Source organism: Oryctolagus cuniculus, chromosome 6, assembly GCF_964237555.1.
Source record: "Oryctolagus cuniculus chromosome 6, mOryCun1.1, whole genome shotgun sequence".
NCBI classification, from domain to species: Eukaryota; Metazoa; Chordata; class Mammalia; order Lagomorpha; family Leporidae; genus Oryctolagus; species Oryctolagus cuniculus.
In genome coordinates, this window is record NC_091437.1 from 71976461 (window position 1) to 71996371 (window position 19911).

At 45.1% G+C, this 19911-nt stretch overlaps 1 protein-coding gene across 7 annotated transcripts in view; it reads right to left on the reverse strand.

The window, feature by feature from the left end:
• Positions 1–834: 834 nt before the first annotated feature.
• PRKDC (protein kinase, DNA-activated, catalytic subunit) overlaps positions 835–19911 on the reverse strand; it is a 177660-nt gene continuing 158583 nt past the window's right edge. For 4 of the 7 annotated variants that reach the window (XM_070076562.1, XM_070076561.1, XM_070076563.1 and 1 more), the window contains 13 exons: positions 17509–17720; positions 16106–16193; positions 15851–15994; positions 12809–13013; positions 11805–11872; positions 11042–11262; positions 10699–10791; positions 7110–7199; positions 6829–6900; positions 6556–6757; positions 5818–6006; positions 5149–5288; positions 835–2525 (listed from right to left, as the gene is read on the reverse strand). In XM_070076562.1, the coding sequence (XP_069932663.1) occupies positions 2321–2525; positions 5149–5288; positions 5818–6006; positions 6556–6757; positions 6829–6900; positions 7110–7199; positions 10699–10791; positions 11042–11262; positions 11805–11872; positions 12809–13013; positions 15851–15994; positions 16106–16193; positions 17509–17720 (1929 nt within the window). In that variant the 3' untranslated portion in view covers positions 835–2320. Of the gene's footprint in view, positions 2526–5148; positions 5289–5817; positions 6007–6555; positions 6758–6828; positions 6901–7109; positions 7200–7532; positions 7806–10698; positions 10792–11041; positions 11263–11804; positions 11873–12808; positions 13014–15850; positions 15995–16105; positions 16194–17508; positions 17721–19911 lie in introns of those variants that run through there. The other 3 variants (XR_011389983.1, XM_070076565.1, XM_070076564.1) reach the window with 3 other exon arrangements.

A 19911-nucleotide genomic window follows, 5' to 3' on the forward strand; every position in this document is an offset into this window, starting at 1 on the left:
AAATCCATGAACTACTTTCATAATACACATTTCCATGAATTTTTTGAAGACTGCTTTCACAAGATCATTTCTTTTTCTTTAAAGAGGAAATTTCTCGGGGCCAGCGCTGTGAGGCAGCGGGTTAAAGCCCTGGCCTGAAGCGCCAGCATCCCATATGGGTGCCGGTTCTAGTCCCGTCTGCTCCTCTTCCAATCCAACTCTCTGCTGTGGCCTGGGAAAGCCGTGGAAGATGGCCCAAGTCCTTGGGCCCCTGCACCCACATGGGAGACCTGGAGGAAGCTCCTGGCTCCTGGCTTTGGATTAGCATGGCTCCAGCCATTGCAGCCATCTAGGGAGTGAACCAGTGGATGGAAGACCTCTCTCTCTCTCTCTCTCTTTCTCTCCACCTCTCTCTGTAACAGTCTTTCAAATAAACAAAATAAATCTTTTTAAAAAAAACTTTGGTATTCTAAAATCATACTTGTGCAATATGATTAAAAAAAAAAAAAGATGAAATTTCTGGGCCAGCATTGTGACATACCTTGTTAAGCTATCACCTACAATGCTGGATCTCATATTAGAGCCCTGGTTTGATTCTCCACTGCTCTGCTTCTGATTCAGCTTCCTGCTAATGTGCCTGGGAAATTAGAGGGATGTGGCCCAAGTACTTGGATCCCTGCCACCCACCTGGAAGACCCAGATGGAGTTCCTGGCTCCCAGCTTCAGCCTGGCCCAGCCCCAACTGTAGTGGCCATTTGGAGAGTGAATCAGTGAATGGAAGATCTCTCTGTAATCCTTTCAAATAAAATAAACCTCAAAAAAAAAAAAAAAAAAAGATGAAATTTCTTTTGCCACTTTTTGAGAACATAAATGTTTATTTTTGATGTCATAATACATTCAATCAATTTGTATTCATCAGGATAAATTTGGCAGGTAATATAATGAACTATTGTGTAAGATGAACATTTATACTCGAAACTGCATACAAAGATTTTGGCACTATTTTTGGAAAAAACTTTGTTACACACATTACCATTTCTCAAAATCTTGTAAGAGTTTCCAAACACAGATGTTTGAAGAAAAAAACCAGTAACAAGGAGCTAACAGCCAATCTGCAAGCAGTGGCAGGCACTGCAGGCTTGCAGGAGGCAGGTGGGGTGCACGCTGTCTCCGCCTCTCACAGCTGACCTGCTGTGCCAGAGGCACTGCTTTCCTAGGGCTGAGGCATGAAGCGCTGCTGCCTTTGCCCCATGTGCCGCAGCTGATGCTCTGAGACCTGCAGGCAGCACGCCACCACCTGCCCTGCAGCTGAGGACCAGGGGAGCAACAGGAACCCTGAGACCCAGGTTTTCCCTCTCCAAATAGACTCTCTCTTCCAGAGAGCAACTCCATCATGACATGTCAAAACTAGTAGGAAAAAAAAATCTTAAAACATCAAATGCAGGAGTTGGTATTGTGGGGCAGCAGGGTGAGCTGCCATCTGCAATGCTGGCATCTCTTATGGGCACTGGTTCAAGTTCCAGCTGCTCCACTTCTGATCCAGCTCCCTGCCAGTGTGCCTGGAAAGGCAGCAGCAGGTGGTCCACTTCCTTGGGTCCCTTCCCACCCACATGGGAGACTTGGATGGAGTCCCAGGCTCCTGGCTTCAGCCTGGCCTGCTCAGCAGTTGTACCCATTTTGGGGAAATGAACCAGTGGATAGAACTCTCTCGTCTCTCCCTCTGTAACTCTTTCAAAAAATAAATAAATCTTAAAAAAAAAAAAAAAAACACATCAAATGCAGTCACTTCTGATACTCCATAGTCACAGCTCTACCTGCTATCATTTGATTATGCTGTTGGCTTTAGTTTCATAAGGGCTTAGCAATAAAGTGCTATTTCCAGTATGTCCTATGCAGTGAGTGAACATGACCCTAGATACGCATTTTTCTAGTTACATCTTATTACTGCCCAAATCTTGGATTATACTGTATCATCTTTGATACACACCAGTATTTGTATACTCATCATGATCTTGATTTCAAGCCATGCTACAATACTGTGTCACTAACGTGATTTTTTTCTCTATCATGCTTTAGGAAAGTCAGCTTATTGATTGCTGTTGATTTAAGTTTAGGAGACTTTTTTTGTCATATCAGTTTTATTCATAATAGTCCCAAAATGGAAACATCTCAGATATCCACCCTTTGGTGAATGGATAAACAAATTATGATGCACCTGTTCCATGAAATATCACCCCAGTAACAACAACCTATGACACAGGCAACACGAACGCGTCTCAAAGTGACTGTGCTCGGAGACGCTAAACCACCCACGCTTCACGTCTGCTGGCCCCAGCAGACCTCACATCCAGGGCTCCCAGCCGATCCAGGTTCTGCCCAGGATATTAGGGTCCGTGGCCTGGTCAATCAAGCACTTCACTTGTGTCTCTGCAGAAAGGCCACTCTGTGGTTCTCGGGCACGAACGTTGTGATCTTTGCTTCCGCCAGCTACAGCCCTGAAATCCCCAAAGGCAGGTGTCTCCTCGTGGCCCAGAAGTAGCTCATCACTGCAAAGAAGAATAAACAAACATCAAAATACAAACCGTACATCACCCTCCTGTGGGGCCTGCACTCCAAGCTATCCTGCGAAATGTTCCTTCTCAATCCTCACCCAACTTCCTCTTGCTCTTAACCTTGAAGTTAAAGACTGGACGTTTAGGAAAATAGAAGGTAAAGGGCGTTAGTGTGGCGGCATCTGCTTAACCTGCAGGTCAAATGCTATGTCTGCATTTAACGTGTTGAGCGACTGCCAGACTTTCCACTGCTACCAGCAGTGCATGAGGGCCCCTGTTTCTCCACATGTTGCTAACACTGGCTGTACCCTCTTTGAAAATTAAACACAGCTTAGTGGGTAAAGTGTTGTCTCATCTGTATTTCCCTGGTGACAAGTCATGTTGAACATTTTTTTGTTTCACGTGCTTACTAGGCAGTTGTATATCTTTCTTAGAGAAATACCTATTTGATTCCTCCGGTCATTTTTTTTTTTTTTTTTTTTTTGACAGGCAGAGTGGACAGTGAGAGAGAGACAGAGAGAGAAAGGTCTTCCTTTGCCGTTGGTTCACCCTCCAATGGCCGCCGCTGCAGCCGGCGCACCATGCTGATCCGATGGCAGGAGCCAGGATCCAGGTGCTTTTCCTGGTCTCCCATGGGGTGCAGGGCCCAAGCACCTGGGCCATCCTCCACTGCACTCCCTGGCCACAGCAGAGAGCTGGCCTGGAAGAGGGGCAACCGGGACAGAATCCGGCACCCCGACCGGGACTAGAACCCGGAGTGCCGGCGCCGCAAGGTGGAGGATTAGCCTATTGAGCCACGGCGCCGGCCCCCCTCCGGTCATTTTTTAAATTGGGTTGTCAATTATTGAGTTGCAAGAGTTTTTATTTATTTATTTATTTATTTTTTACCTATGCTAGATACGAGTTAACACAATAAGTTTGCAGAACATGGAATTCAAAGATGTTTATTTTGGTACAAGAGGTTTTGGAATCCAAGCATTAAAAAGGTCTTTAAAAGGTCATGGAAGGGCCAGCGCCGTGGCTCACTAGGCTAATCCTCCGCCTGCAGCGCCGGCACCCCGAGTTCTAGTCCCGGTCGGGGCGCCGGATTCTCTCCCGGTTGCTCCTCTTACAGGCCAGCTCTCTGCTGTGCCCCAGGAGTGCAGTGGAGGATGGCCCAAGTGCTTGGGCCCTGCACCCCATGGGAGACCAGGAGAAGCACCTGGCTCCTGGCTTCAGATCAGTGCGGTGCACCGGCCGTAGGTTGTGGGGGTGAACCCACGGCAAAGGAAGACCTTTCTCTGTCTCTCTCTCTCACTATCCACTCTGCCTGTCAAAAAATAAATTAATTAATTTTTTTAAAAAAAAGGAATTTTTTTTTTAATGTGAAAAGCAGGGGGAGGGAGGGAAGAGGAGGGAGAGGGAGAGATAGAGATCTATCATCTGCTGGTTCACTCCTTAAATGCCAGCAACAACTGAGGATGGGCCAGGCTGAAGCCAGGAGCTCCATTCTGGTCTCCCATGTGGTGGCAGGGGTCCTAGTACTTGGGCCATCTTTCACTGCCTACCCAGGCATATTAGCATGGAGCTGGATTAAAAATAGAGCAAAAGGGGCCCATATGGATGCTCCAATATGGGATGCTGGCAGAGCAGGCAGTGGCTTAACCCACTGTACTACAATGTTGGCCCCTAGTTTTAACTTTGACATTTAGTCTTTGATCCATTTTCAGTTAATTTTTGTAGATAGCGTGAGACAGAGATCCAATTACATTCTTCCACCAGGGCCTTTTTGTTGGAAAGATCATTTGATAGTCTTGGCATCCTTGTCAAAAACAAGCTGACATTTGGCCTAATAGTTGAGAAACTGGTTGAGTTGTCTGCACATCAGAGCACCTGGGTTCAATGCCCGGCTCCACTCCGGACTCCAGCTTCCTGCTAATGAAGACCTTGGGAGGCAGCAGGCAATGGCTCCAGTAGCTGGGTCTCCACCACCGACATGGAAGACTCAGATGGAGCCCCTGTTGGCCTGGCCCAGCCCTAGCTGTGATGGCATTTGGGGAGTAAATCAGCAGATGGACATCTCTCTGTGCTTCTCAAATAAATAAAATACACACGCACACGTAAGAGCTGACCAAAGACTGACATGTACTTAACTATAAAGCCCAACTACTTTTCTTCTCTGCACGTTCTCTCTATATTTTCTATTTACTTTCGACCTTAACATGAGAAAAACTGGAAGGCTGACCTAAATGCCAGCCCACTTGGATTGTCATCTAGCAAGCAGGCCCACGCCATGTTCTTCACACGTATGAAGAACACACACACACACACATTGCAGAACAAAAGCAAATCCAAGTGCCTGTCTCGTCCTGTGGGTAACGTAGCTGGCCACTGGAGAAGCCACAGCCTCTGTGCCCAAGGCTGCAGGTCCTCGCAGGGCTGGCGTGCAGGTTTCAGAGCCACGGGTCTCACCCTGGCTGGGGAAGCCCCGCTTTCCTCGTGGATAAAACGAGGACAGTGACACCATCAGCCCAGCTGAAGGTAAGGCACTCAGCGCTCTGCACGTACATCCACCCATTAGGAAACCGTAGCAGGGTGGGGCTATGTTATGGTTTTTTCCCACAAATTACAATCTTACCAAGTAATAACCGCTGGGTTGGCACCTGCTAACTTCCTCTCAGCGTAACGTATTTTCTGCCGGGGAAACCAATTTTTTTCGGTTACATTTACTTTTTGAATCCATGATCCTCCTTTTTTTAGCATTTTCTTTTCAAAACACTAAAAGAAGAGAACACAGCTTTACGACATTCACACAGAATAACTCACATAATTACCTAACAATACACAAGTACCTATAACTGGGAAGCACTCTACAGCTTTCTGTCCGAGGGCAGTGGTGGCACTGCCCCACGTCACCCCCCGGAAGGACAGCACCGCCAGGCTTCGTTCTTGAGGGGCGGTGTTAGGGATGGCCTTGGAGACTTAGGAAAGCACCGTCTGCTTGCTGGTCAAGTAAGAGCTCACGTGGAATGGCTTTCAAACTGAACACTGTGTCAGAGACACAGGGGCTGCCAGCCCCAGCGGGGTCTGCGTGCCCTCTCCTGGCAGCAATGAAGGCAACTGAAGCTACATTTCTCTCCAGTGAGGATTATTGTCTCTCCTCTGGTTTTCAGGCCACATGACCCCCAAATGTCAGTTTTTAAGAACTGCCATACAAAACCCTGGGAATTTTTAGGAAAGACTTGCTGTGTTGCTGTGACACAACAGGCCACAGCACAGGTGTGCAGGGTGGCAGAATGAAAGCTACCTTCCAGTCAAAGGAGGGCTCCTTTATGAACACGTCCATGGTGTTAGTGAGCAGGCCTGGGTCGGAGCGGAAGGCCCTCAGCGCGTGCACCATGACACTGTAGATAAGCCCCGTATCCTTCATGGGTAACATGAGATTGATAAACTGGCGGGTTAGGCGAAAAGGCATCAACTCCGGGACTGGCAGAAACTAAACAAGAGAAAAAATATCCATGCAAGAAGAAATATAGATTAGCAATGTCCACAGTAACAGGCACACATGAAACACATTGGCAACGCTGCTGTTCACATGAGTGAGAATCTCAACTCCACCCTCCTGGACACCAGTTAGAGAGAGGCGCATTCCAGTGCCTAAGAGCAGTCAACTCAGCTCGTGCCACCTCCCAGTGCAAAAGCCTGCACACGTGGGAACACGCAGCGGGGCAGGGAGTCACATTCAGAGGGTTTTGTCAGACCAGAGACCTGTGTCACATCCTGTGCAAGAGAGCTTGATTATGAGGCTTTATAAAGCTCAGATCCTCATCTTCATGACAAAACTGATCTGCACAGCCTGTGTGATCTGTCTGAACAAGGCCGGAATGGAGCCGAGATGGTTCCTTCTGCAAGAATGTCAAGTATGATGACCACGGCAAAACCCACCTCACGTGTCACTTCTTGAGACACTCTCCACTTCTGGAGGGTGACACAGAGCCCTAGGATGCTTCTAAAGTGGCCTGGAAAAAAAGAGAGGCCAGCACACCTGGGTAGCTGATCCAAAGGCATGGCCAAAGTCGATTCCGATCACACTCCCCGTCTCCAAGGCCACCATGAAGTTGTTCAGGTGTCTGTCCCCGATGCCTAGGACCCAGTGGCTCACACACAGCAGCGCGTGAGAGCTGGCGAAGTGGGAGCGGAGAGCCAGGAAGGCCTCGGGGCCGGTGCTCATCCTCACAAAGGCGCGCCTGCAGAGAGACAGCAGCTGTGGACCTGGCTGTGCCGCCGGCTTGGGCGCGAGCCTCACAAGGATACTTACTTTAAGAGGTCAGCGGGCACTTTGCTTTCTCTTTTCCTGAAGGCTGTGATAGTTTCAGTCCGATTAGCTCTCCTATGATTTAATGAAAGGAAATGTCTCATACAACAGAATTCCTGTGACTGGAGATTCTAATTTTAAAATTCTTTGTTTACAATGAAGCTCAAATATCAACTAGGTTTTGAACATTTCTGAGGCAAAGCTTTCTAGGAATCACAAGTGAATAAGTAACTTTAAGAAGAATGAACTGGTTAATACAAAAGGAAAATCAGAACAAAACTTACTTAAACATTAGCATATAAGCGCCAGTGCCACGCTTTCCCGACATTTTTGTCAGCCACTCACTGTAGTCACACATCGGTGCTTTGGAGTCACTAACAATAAGTAAAAGGGAGTTAGTATCAGCTAGATATTTAGCACTTCATGATTTCAGAGGCAAAGATCACCAAGGTGTCACTGAAAAATAGTGTAGAAGTAGGAAACATGATTTTAATCAGATGTTATCATACAGTGATCCCACATTACTCGGGATCTAGCTATTATGCATTCTTAGTTACTCATACAGAATCTCAAGCCATTTCCTACGCAAAAATCCAGGCCCAAAATAATCACATCTGATGAATCTCCCACTTCATACAGAGGCCCAAGATGCGATAAACCTAAATGCTTGTTCCCCAGGTGTGTAATTCCGAGACTCTCACCAGGAAAAGGGCGACAGCGAGGCAACAGCTCGACACGTGGCTGCTGCGAGCAGGCCGGCAGGAGGTCAGCACGCGAGCGCTCAGACACAAAGCCTGTGTGGGATCTGTCGAACACGGGCTAGGCCTGTCCTCTCCCTTATCACTGCCACACTTCACCACTTCCCAGATGGGGAGGCACGTACAGCCATAGTGTGCACAAGAAAGTGCTGTGTGAAATGACAATGGGTGCTCAAATTGGGCTTCAAAAGCTGTTCATGTTTCATAGAAAAAAGGCAGTACCTGAGGGGCAGGAAATGATGCAATATTTGCACATTTTATCAACTTTCGGGTTTGTGCCAAAAGCTTCAACAGTTTTTCTATGAAGATCCAAAGACAGAACAATTGCAAACGTGATTTGGCAGTTCAGTCACTACAGGTGAATTTTTTCTGAATCACAGATAAGTGAATTTCACAAACACAACACTCCATTTTCATCTGAGCTCTCTCCTAGTGCTAACGAAGATGAAAAGCCTTAGATTGTAAAACTGCAGAACTAAGGGAAAAACAGCAATGATTTTAAGTAACAGGTGGCTAGAAATCCCTCATTTTATTTATATTTACTTTTTAAAGAATTTTTTATTTGAAAAGAGTTACAGAGAGGGAGAGACAGAGAAAGAGAGATCTTCTATCCTCTGTCTCACTCCCCAGGATGGCCACAATGGCCAGGGCTGGGCCAGGCCAAAGTCAGGAACCAGGAGCTTCATCTGGGTTTTCCACGTAGGTGGCCATTTTCTGCAGCTTTTCCCAAGCGATTAGCAGGGACTGGATTGGAAATAGAGTGCCCAGAACACAAACTGACTCCCATATGGGATGCCAGTGTCCCAGGTGGTGGCTTTACCTGCTGTACCACAATGCTGGCCCAAATGTGTAGTCAGGGATAATGTTTACCATTCTGTGTTTGTTTTCAATATTTACGCAATTGTTTTTTAGATTTAACCAATTTTAACGTTTTTAGATTTAACCAATTTAACGTCACTTCATATGCAGTAATATATACAAATACACACATCACATACTATTCCTCTTGAAAGCAGGGATATTTATATCACATAATTTGAGTGTCTTAAAAACTGTCAAGTCAGCTGCACCTGTGCTGACCAAGCACCACCCTGAATCACAAGGCCCTGCAAGGCACAGGCACACAGGAGGCAAGGCCCTGCTCCAGCCTCAGCGCCTCATGGACAGCTCAATTTCACACCAGGAAGTTGTTCCACCAGCTTGCCTGTCTCCTAGGGGATAAGAACAATTCCAGGCAAAGCACTCTAAAAGTGTCTAGAACTAAAAGGTGGTAAACAGTGCCATATCTAGTCCCAATTACCCAGGAATATGAGTTTGGTTAAGAATATGCTTAATTTTACAGATACCCTCTGGCTGATGAGAATATGGGTCTTATTCAAATACTTTCCAGAAAGAATGAGAGCACAATAAGGAGAAATGGGTCTTGAATCTACTTTTTTTTCCCCCCAAATATTTGCATTTTCTTAATTTTTATTTTTTAAAGACTTACTTATTTGAAAGGCAGAATAGCAGAGTTACAGAGAGAGAGTGAGTGAGAGCTTCCATCTGCTGGTTTACTCCCCAAATGGCAACAATGGGAGGAGCTGGGCAGGTCTGAAGCCAGGAGCCAGGAGCTTCTTCTGGATCTCCCATGTGGGTGCAGGGGCCCAAATACCTGGGTCATTTTCCACTGCTTTCCCAGGCCCATTACAAAGAGCTGGATCAGAAGTGGGGCAGCTGGGACTCAAACGGGCACCCATATGGGATGCCAGCACTGCGTTACCACAGCACTGCCCCCTAGGCTACTTTTAACTATTTCCTCTTCCTTCACCTTATAGTTCATCACCAAAAACTGTCAGCTCTACCTTTAAGATCTCTCATCATGCTGTCCTTATTTTTCTTTACAGAAACAAAACACACATTTTAAAAACTCACCTGACTAGAAAACACGTCTGTTGTAGAAAGTGGAGATAAGGCAAAGAGAATAAAAGTAAAAAGCATGCAGAGAATTCATCTCTGATAACTCCAGCTATACCACTTATTCATGTGGAAGTGACAACCAGAGTGGACCTTGTAGAAGGCTGTGAAACCTAGGACAGTGCTAGGACACAGAAAGTGCTTAATTTCATGCTAGCTGCTAACCATATCACTGAGTTCCTTTCTTCATGGTTGTTCTTTTTCAAAGTTATACTTTTTTAAAAAACTGTAGTATAATACTCACAACTACTACTTAGTATCTAGCACTCCACTTAGATCATTCAGTCAGGCAAGAGGGAGGTGAAAGGGCAAGCCGGGGAGCGGTACTGTGGCACAGTGGGTAAAGCCTTGGTCTGCGGCGCCAGCATCACATATGGGGATCTGTTTAAGTCCAGGCTGCTTCACTTCCGATCCATCTCTCTGTTAATATGCTTGGGAAAGGCCGGCGCCGCAGGTCACTTGGCTAATCCTCCACTTGCAGTGCCGGCACCCTGGGTTCTAGTCCCAGTTGGGGCGCCAGATTCTGTCCCAGTTGCTCCTCTTCCAGTCCAGCTCTCTGCTGTGGCCAGGGAGTGCAGTGGAGGATGGCTCAAGTCCTGGGCCCTGCACCCGCATGGGAGACCAGCAGGAAGCACCTGGCTCCTGGCTTCAGATCGGCGCAAGCGCCAGCCCTAGTGGCCATTTGAGGGGTGAACCAACGGAAGGAAGACCTTTCTCTCTCTAACTGCCTGTCAAAAAAATAAATAAATAAATAAATAAATATATATATATATATATATATATATATATATGCATGCTTGGGAAAGCAGGAGGATGGCCCAGGTGCTTGGGCCCCTGCATCCATGTGGGAGACCTGGAAGAAGCTCCTGGCTCTGGTCTGACCTAATCCTGGCCATTGTTGCCATTTGGGGAATGAACCAGCGGATTGAAGCTCTCTTTCTCTGTAACTCTGCAACTCTGCCTTTCAAATAAATAAATCTTAAAAAAGAAAGAAAGAAAGAACAAACAAACAAAGGCCAGGGTGGGTGTTGGGAGCACCACTTCATCTCTGGGAATGTGATGAGGAAGAAAGTGCCCTAGAGCCCACCCTACAGAAGGAAATGACACCTGGGCAGAAGCAGGGTGGGGTGGGTGTGAGGGGCAGTTAGCCTTCAGTTACCTGGTATAAGATGCTTTCTCCTCACGTGACATGTTATTCAAAAGGAGGTCTTTCAAGGTACAAGTATTTTCAATCCATTCAATTAACCCTAATCTGAAAAGGAGAATAAAAGTTTATGGGCAAGCACGAATCCAAACTGCTTTTGCTTCACTAGGAGAAAAGTTCCACACAATCAAACAAAATAGATTTCTCATGTCCCAACTTCTGGGGCCCCACCCCCGGGGTTTCCCAACATTTCTAAGTTCTCCAGGGTCCTCTGCTGTGGGACAGAAAGCACTTTGTCCAGAGACACCTACGCCCAGCCCAGGGACACATCCTCACACTTGGATCTGCATGGCCGCACCTGGAAGTCATGGGCACCACTCGGTATGTCCTTAACTGCATGTTTCTCTGGCTGCAGGCGGCATCACGGGACAGAATGATGTTCATGACCTCGAAGAGCTGCTCGATGCGCTGGTCCTGCCGAAGGTCCTCGCCACCCTTCACAAGGAAAGGGTGTTCTCGCTCATCATGGCCTCGCATGATGATGCGCTTTGGTTTTCTGAGAGAAGGCATGACTTTTACCTGTAGGAATCAATGAAACAGTTCCGGTGCAGTTGAGACTACCCCATCACGTCATCGGCAAAGAAGGAAAAGCAAGCATGAGTGCGTGCATTCCTCAAAGAGGGGCCTCCCTCTGAAGACAGGTGGCAGAGGAGATCAGAGAACCCAGACCAGCAGCTGAGTAGGCCAGCAAGTTACTTCTGTTACGTGCTCATGCCCAAGTGCTCTGCCCACAGAACTCTGTATCGCTGCTTACAGAAAACTGCTGGTGAACTTGGACATCCTTCACAACAAGCAAGAGCCACCCTGCACACCTTCTGCAGTAAGGCAACGCTACACAGAGTTCATGGAGGATGCACACACATGCTTTACTCTCCCAGATTCCTGTACCCCTGAGTACGACTGACACTGAAATGCTGGGGACATTGTGTTCAGAAACACAGTCCATAACAGAATCAGAGAACTCTGTACATTTGAGAGCAGTGTGGGAAGACGTCTCTTCAGAAAAGACATGTTCTCGTAACTGCAGAACTACCCAGCATGCACCATCAACCCATACCTACCCTCTCATCAAACCCTGTGATCCGAGCATGGTATTCCGGCAGTGGCTTTCCTCTGCCATCGTACTGACCTGGAACAAACCAGAGTCTGGCTCACACACAGCTGGTTGTACGACCTCTGTATTTTAAAACATAGTTGTTAATCTAAATTTCTTTTAAAAGATCTATTTATTTGAAAGGCAGAGTTACAGAGAGAGGAGGAGAGAGAGAGAGAGAGAGAGAGAGGGAGGGAGGGAGGGAGGGAGGGAGGGGGAGAGAGAGAGAGAGAGGTCTTCCATCTACTGGTTCACTCCCCAGTTGTCTGCAATTGTCTGCTGGGAGCCTGAAACTCCATCCTGTCTCCCATGTGGGTGTAGGGGCCCAAGCACTTGGGCCATCTTCTGCTACTTTCTTAGGCACATTAGCAAAGAGTTGAATTGGAAGTGGAGCAGTCAGTGGCTTAACCCACTGCACCACAATGCCAGCCCTTGTTAATTTTAAGAAGAGCTAATCTAATATAATAATTGTTTACCCAAAGCTTATATTTAAACAAAACTGACTTACATTTCCTTAAATGCTACTATTTCTCAATTCGAGTGATTAATGGAAATAAGCTCCCTATTCTTACAGAGCAAATTCCGCAGAGAAAAAAATGCATGCAATGAACAACACAAGGTCATCACAAGGAGAGCCAAGCTGCACACTGGACACCTCATTTACAGTTTTTTCTTTAAACTGATGGGATGTAATTGCATGGCTGCTAATAACAAAGAAACATTTTTGTCAGTGGCCAGGGCTGATGTAAGGGTGTCTGAACACTTGTTTGGGTCAGGAAGGGAAGTAAATATGATCTCATTAGACATTTAGTAATGTGTACTAGCTCATAGTAATCATGGATTTTCCTAATGACAAAAAAATACAGTGAAATTTCGAATTCTTTTAAAGACAGGTAACTGTCAAGATGCCAGTCTCGTGACTTCAGAAAGCAGGAGACCCCAGTGCCGCCAGCCACCCCGCGGGGAGCTCACCGGGAATCTCCAGCTCATCTCTTAGGAACTCCACTCTGAAGTTGCTCAGCCAGGGTGACCATTCTTTCAGATTCCCAGGCAGCTTCAAGTCTTTGCTCATGTTGAAAAGTAGTGAGTTGGCAACGTCATTGAAGTCACTGAGCTTCATTTGAAGCAGCTTTGTGCCTCCTTTCCCAAAGTGTTTATCAAATTCTTTTCCAAAGGCCTGAAATTAATAGTAATTGACCATAAGGATTAATGTTCAGTCTGAACTTTGGAAAAGGTTCTAAGCTTATGAATGCAACTTATTATAAATAAACAAGTGCCCAATTATACAGGTTTCTTTTGTGCTTTTAAGATTTATAGTTTTGCTTTCCTCGACTATTTGAATACTCTAAACATCTGGAGCTTGCCTTTGTTTTTTGTGCTCCTTTAGAAAGGTCATGGTTACTAGTGACTTCTAGTTATAAACTCTAATGAAGGCTTTAAAAACTTGGCAAAGTCATTTAACCTCTTTGTGTCCATTGTCCAGTCATGAGTCTACATTATTATGATGACACAAACAATTAGGAACAAAGTTGAAAACAACAAAATAAAAGGAGTAACTCAATAAAAATGAATAGTCCATAATTCTTCAAATGAGTTGAAGAGAAACATCAAAGAATGCTACTTTCCTTAGTATGGATCTTTTAAGCCATTGTTTTGCATCATAACCCAGTCTAAATATTACTTAAATTAATATTTCTAGTAACTGTTATTATTATAAGTACTCTACTTTGGAATTCACATCTTTGAATTAGTCCCTACTCAGATATTTATCTAAATTATAAACCTGATTAAATAAAAAAGGCTCAAGAGTATTACTAACAAGTAACTTTGTAGTTGTCAAGATGTACCCATTTTTAATTTGAAACATTTTTACCAAGTTTAAAAACAATTTATATACAATATAAATCTTGTATATTTGAAATATATACTCTATTTTAAGACAGCCCATTATAAGAAAACTGATATACAGAATTTCTTCTTTGCTATGTAAATGTATTAAAAGTAGAGAAACAGTGCCGGCATTGTGGTGTAGCGGGAAAAGCCACTGCCTGGGACACCAGCATCCCATACTAGCACCAGTAAGCATACTGGCTACTCCACTTCCAATCCACCTCCCTGTTAATGGCCTGGGAAAGGCAGCAGAAGAAGGTCCATGTGTTTGGGCCCCTGCCACCCACATGAAGCTCCTGGCTTTGGCCTGGCCCAGCTCTGGCTGTTGAGCCATGTGTGGAGTGAACCAGCAGACAAGGTGTCTCTCTGTCTTTCCCTCTCTCTGTAACTCTTTTTTCTTTTCTTTCTTTCTTTCTTTTTTTTTTTTTTTTTGACAGGCAGAGTGGACAGTGAGAGAGAGATAGAGAGAAAGGTCTTCCTTTTCCATTGGTTCACCCCCCAATGGCTGCTGCAGCCGGCGCACTGCACCGCTGATCCGAAGGCAGGAGCCAGGTGCTTCTCCCTGTCTCCCATGCGGCTGCAAGGCCCAAGGACCTGGGCCATCCTCCACTGCACTCCCTGGCCACAGCAGAGAGCTGGACAGGAAGAGGAGCGACCGGGACAGAATCTGGCACCCTGACCAGGACTAGAACCCGGTGTGCCGATGCCGCAGGCGGAGGATTAGCCTAGTGAGCTGCGGCGCCGGCCTCTCTGTAACTCTTGACTTTCAAAATAAATAAATAAATCTCAAAAGAAAAAAGGGAGGCAGGAAGAAAGGAAGGGGGAAAAGAAAGAGAGAAATAAAAACAATCTACAATTCTCAAATGCTTGAGAAGATGATGAGCTGGTTCCCAAACATAACCAGCATCACTGTATTTGAAAGGCACACAGTCTTGAAGAATATTCTACCATCAAACTTGGGAAAGTTAATTTTGGTAGGTTATTTTTTAATTGATAAAAATTACTGATTGATTTGTGATGAGCTACAAAGTTCTGGATAGATTTCTCCAAGGTACTAGAAATTAAATTTCAAACAAATTGCCTGACTGGGAGGGGGTGTGTGCAGTGGTGGCAGCTGGGAGGCGCGATGGTCCACGCTGACAGATTTTTAGACTACCATCTGTGGTGTCCAGCATGCAGGAAAAGCAGGTGGCCAGGAACTGGAAGAGATAACATGCGGGGTTTGCTGGGGGTGTGTGGGGCTCTTCCACATGAGGATATTTTCAAACTGCAGGGCAGGGCAGGGCAGGGCAGGGCAGGGCTAGCTGCAGGAGAGGAAATGCCCTAACACAGCCCTTCACAGGACAGCCCAGCTCCTGCTGGGTGAGGAGACCTGGTCTCCGTTCTACCCTGTTGCTCCCAACCCACACAGGACAAGCCACCTGCTTTTCAGCTCTGGCTAATTTGTTTAACACAAGATTGGGCAAACTCTGGCCTAAAGGCCACATCCAGGCTGTGGCTTGTTTTCATAAATGGATTTTGCGGACTGCCGCCAGCCACACCCACTCTCCCATGCACTGTGTGGGGCCATTTTCGCACCAGGACAGCTGATGTAAGTTCCAGTAATGGAGACTGGCCATACGGAACAGTGGTTTTCAGCGTATTCAAAATTGCGAAGCCATCACATCAATTGTAGAACATTTTCATCACCTGAGAAAAGAAACCCTATACCCATTGGCAGTTACTCGCCATTCCTCACTCCTGTGACCCCGGAAACCACTTAACTACTTTCTGTCTCTAAGTATTGGCCCGTTCTGAACAATTTATACAACTGCTTTCTCCCTCCTAGCACAGTGGCTCTGAGTTCATCCACTTTATTTCAGGTCATGTGGGGCCATCCCCAGGACTAGAAACTACTCCTGGTATTTAACTGTTCCTTTCCCTTCTGCCTCCTGAGTTAAGAGTCGCAGGAAGAGATTTTGTTTTGTCACCTTTGTCTCTGCACTACCTGGAACACTGCCTAGTATGAGGCATCTTTCATTAGATGAGTGATGGTGTAAGTCTTATAGGAGATTGAGTTTGATGGGTTGTTTCCGCTCCCAATGAAGTCGCCATCATCATCACAGCTACCGCACCCATCCATACCTGGATGAACCTCCTTCTGCAGGGCCCCAAGCCTGGAGCCTGTGGGTTGCCCAAGGCTGCATGCATTCTTTTATACATGTTCTCAATGTTTTTCTTATTTACAGCAGGTTTTGCTAGTTCAAGTCTTACATCGTCAGTCCAGTCCTATGCAGGAAAAAAAAAAAAAAAAAGAGAGAGAAAAATCAAGCTAGTTTGCAAGTAAGTTTAAAGTTTAACCAAGTTGTACGTTCTACTTGCTAGAAGCTGTTCCATTACCTTAAAGATCAAATCAGGATTAGAGAGCTGTTCTAGGGCATTAATGAAATCTTGAATCATTCCTCCTTGATCCAACTTACTTTTAATCCTATTTAAAAAAAAAAGTTTATGGAATTAAACATCATCCAAAGAGCAGGCCTATTTATGTGTGTATATGTGTTATTTTTAAGTATATAAATTATAACATGTAATTTATATATTACAAAATTATATATGTGATGGACCCTATAATTATATTGACATTAAATATAATATATTTTTACATATATTAGCATATTTAAACCAATTAAGTACTCCAGGAAGGGAGCAATTTAACAGTTCCATCTCAGTATTACAGGAAGCACAAAGTATCTATTCTATGGAGTGTTCTTATATAAGGTAAAAGCAAATCTTAGAATAACGTCAACATCTTGGTATATACAATCTGATTCATATATTTCCTGAATTTATGAAAGAAAACATAATTTTGTCACATTTTCTTTCAAATCTTTCTCTCTTCCTTTGTTTTAAAAAATAATCACTCCTGGCAGTTGGCTCTGCAGAGAGAGCACACTGTGGCAGGCAGCAGGTGGTGCATGCACAAACTGGGACAGCGTGCTGCTGCCCTCCCACCTGAAACACCATGCACTTACCAAGTATTCTCGCAGGAGTCACATACCCCTGCTTGCTATGTCAACTGTCTCCACTCACAAATCAGCTGAAGTCGGGAAAAGGACAAGAACGCATTTCACTGACTCCTATTTCTAACTAAAGGACAATCTCAGGAGCTTATTAAAAAAACACCTCCTCTAGAGGCTGGTGCCATGGCTCACTTGGCTAATCCGCCTGCAAGTGCCAACATCCCATATGGGCACCGGTTCTAGTCCTGGTTGCTCCTCTGCCAGTCCAGCTCTCTGCTGTGGCCCGGGAGGGCAGTGGAGGATGGCCCAAGTGCTTGGGCCTCTGCACCTGCATGGGAGACTGGGAAGAAACACCTGGCTCCTGGCTTTGGATCGGCGCAGTGCTGACCATAGCGGCCATTTGGGGAGTAAACCAAAGGAAGGAAGACGTTTCTCTCTCTCTCTCTCTCTCTCTCTAACTTTACCTGTCAAATAAAAAAACGAAACAAAACAAAAAAAACACCTCCTCCGGTCAGTCTCAACCAGATCATTAATTACCAGCAAAGGGTAGGATGCTTTGTGAATAACACCGTAATAGGAAATGTTATTAAAAGAAAAAATAAATTCTATAGGAAGTAACACACCTGAAAAACATACATTCAAACAACAGATTTCTAAGATTTTTCTATTCAAGGAGAGCTCTACTTAACATGAAGGCAAACACAAGCTTCCATCTGTAACTTTTATCATACACATTTGTATGCCCTATAGTATTTAATCAAACTGATTTTTCTGTAGTATCACCTTGCCACAAACTCCTTATTCTTGTGGCCAGTGGATGTCTCTGGGAAGAAATAGCTTTCGCTGCTTATGGTAAATGGGTAGACAATGGCCTGTGGGTAGTGATGGGCAATCTCTTCCACAGTGTGCTGGACAGCTATGGCCTCCTCCTTGTCCAGCAGGGCCACAAGGTGGCTGGTCCAGCCGATGAACTGCCAGCAAGGAATGGAGGACATCTGGAACACAAAGAGCCACAACTTACTAGTGAATAGAACAGTTAACACTGGTGTAGCCCCAACTACATGTCTAAAGTAAAAAGCAAACAAACAAAAACATAAACCTGAAGCTCAAAATTAAAATCCTTTGTCCCACAGCCCTCTTTTGCTGAAGTACCCACTGGAGTATTCCAGATGCTTTCTGTATCTGTGTAGACATGGCCTTTGTTTTCGAGAATGGAATCTCATCATAGTGTTACTGGTTTTCCTTACGTTTACCCCAGTCCTTTTAACAGCTGCTCTGTGATGAACATACAGGGAAATTTCTCAATCGTTTTTGTGTTTTACTATTACAGATCATGCTACCATGGACATCCCTATAGTTTCCTCTTCTTTTTTTAAAAGCTTTATTTTATTTAGGGGTCAGTGTACTGGTGTAGTGGGTTAAGCTGCTATCTGTGATGTCAGCATCGCCTGTGGGTACTTGTTCGAGCCCTGGCTGCTCCACTTCCGATCAAGCTCCCTAATGCACCTGGGAAAGCATCAGAGGGTGGCACAAGTGCTTGGGCACCTACACTTCCACATGGGATACCTGAAAGACGCTCTAGGCTCCCGGCTTTTGCATTTAAATAAATAATAAATCTTAAATTTTTTTTTTAATTTTATTTACTTGAGAGGCAGAGTGAGAGAAAGAGAGGGGGAGAGACAAATGGCCACAACAACTAGGGCTGTGCCATGCTGAAGCCTGGAGCTGGGAGCTTCATCTGGGCCTCCCACCTGGATGGCTAGGACTCAAGCACTTCAGCCATTTACCGCTGCGTTCCCAGGCCATTAACAGGGAGCTGGATAGGAAGTGCAGCAGCTAGGACTCAATTTGGAGCTCCAATATGGGATGCTTTATCACAGGCAGCTGCTTAACTCACTGTGCCACAATCTTTCTGGATTTGTGCTATATACCTAAAGCATAGATTCTGAGAAACAGGAGCAGGTATCTGGCCTAGGGTGGGCCTTATACACCTCATATCAGAGTGCCTGGCATAGAGTCCTAGCTTGGTTCCCAATTCCAGTTTAACACTAATGTGCACCCTGGGAGGCAGTAGTGATGCCTCAAGTAGTTGAAACCCTGCCACCCACATGGGGACACCTTTACAGAGTTCCTGGCTCCTGGCTTCAGGCTGGTCAGCCCTGGCTGTTGACGGCATTTGCAATGTGTACCAGTGGAAGGGAGATCTGTCTCTTTTTCTCTGCCTTTCAAGCAAATTATTTTTTTTAATTTCTAGAAGTAAAATTATTATAACAACTGTAATGCACACTGCCATATTCCGTACACTTTTTTGTAATTCTTAAAACTATTAGAGTAACTACTTTCCAACATCCTTGCCAAGATTGGACACATTGAATTTTTGAAATCAATCCAAGAAGGAAAAAAGTCTAAGTTTTCATGTTTCATTATTAGCGAAGTTGAACATTCCATGTTTATTTGCCTTATACATTTTAATTATACATGCATTTCTTTTGACCATTTGCAATTGGCCTCCTGTGACCACTTATTTTAGAGACTGGAGCAGTCAGCTCCGCTTCTCACATATATATTGTAAACCACTTCCCTTCTGTACTTCCCCGCCCCCACCCCGAAGTTTTTAACTTTCTTTTTAGCATTCTTTTTTCCTCTGGCATAGAAGTGTTAAATTATTTTCCTTCATGGCTTCTGGTTTTTGTCTCTTTATTCCAAGACTGTTTTTAGAAATATATTCATATTTTCCTCTAATGTTTTAAGGTGTTACTTCTAAGATGAAGTCAGACACACTTGGAGTATTGGCATAAGGAGTAAGCTTGGGCAGGTTTCTTAACAGCATCTGTGAGCTGAGGACAGAGGACACGTGGGGACAATAGACAAGCGGCCATCCATGCAGCCCACGACGGGGAAGGAGACACAGGTCTGGCCATGCTGTCGCCAAGTGCCTACCAGGTGTCACTACAACGTTGACAATGGACGATTTTGGACAATAGGGTGACACTCCATTTATTTCCTCACAAATTCAAAGTGCTATTTTTACCATATATAAATAAATATGCTTATAATAAATATTATTTTGAGGAAAAGTAACTATTTGTTCCCTTATCCTTAAGAAAAACACATATAAACTGCATTTCTGAATTTACTTCGATCTGAATTCTTCATCATCTAAATTACTTGCGACTGCAAAAGCCC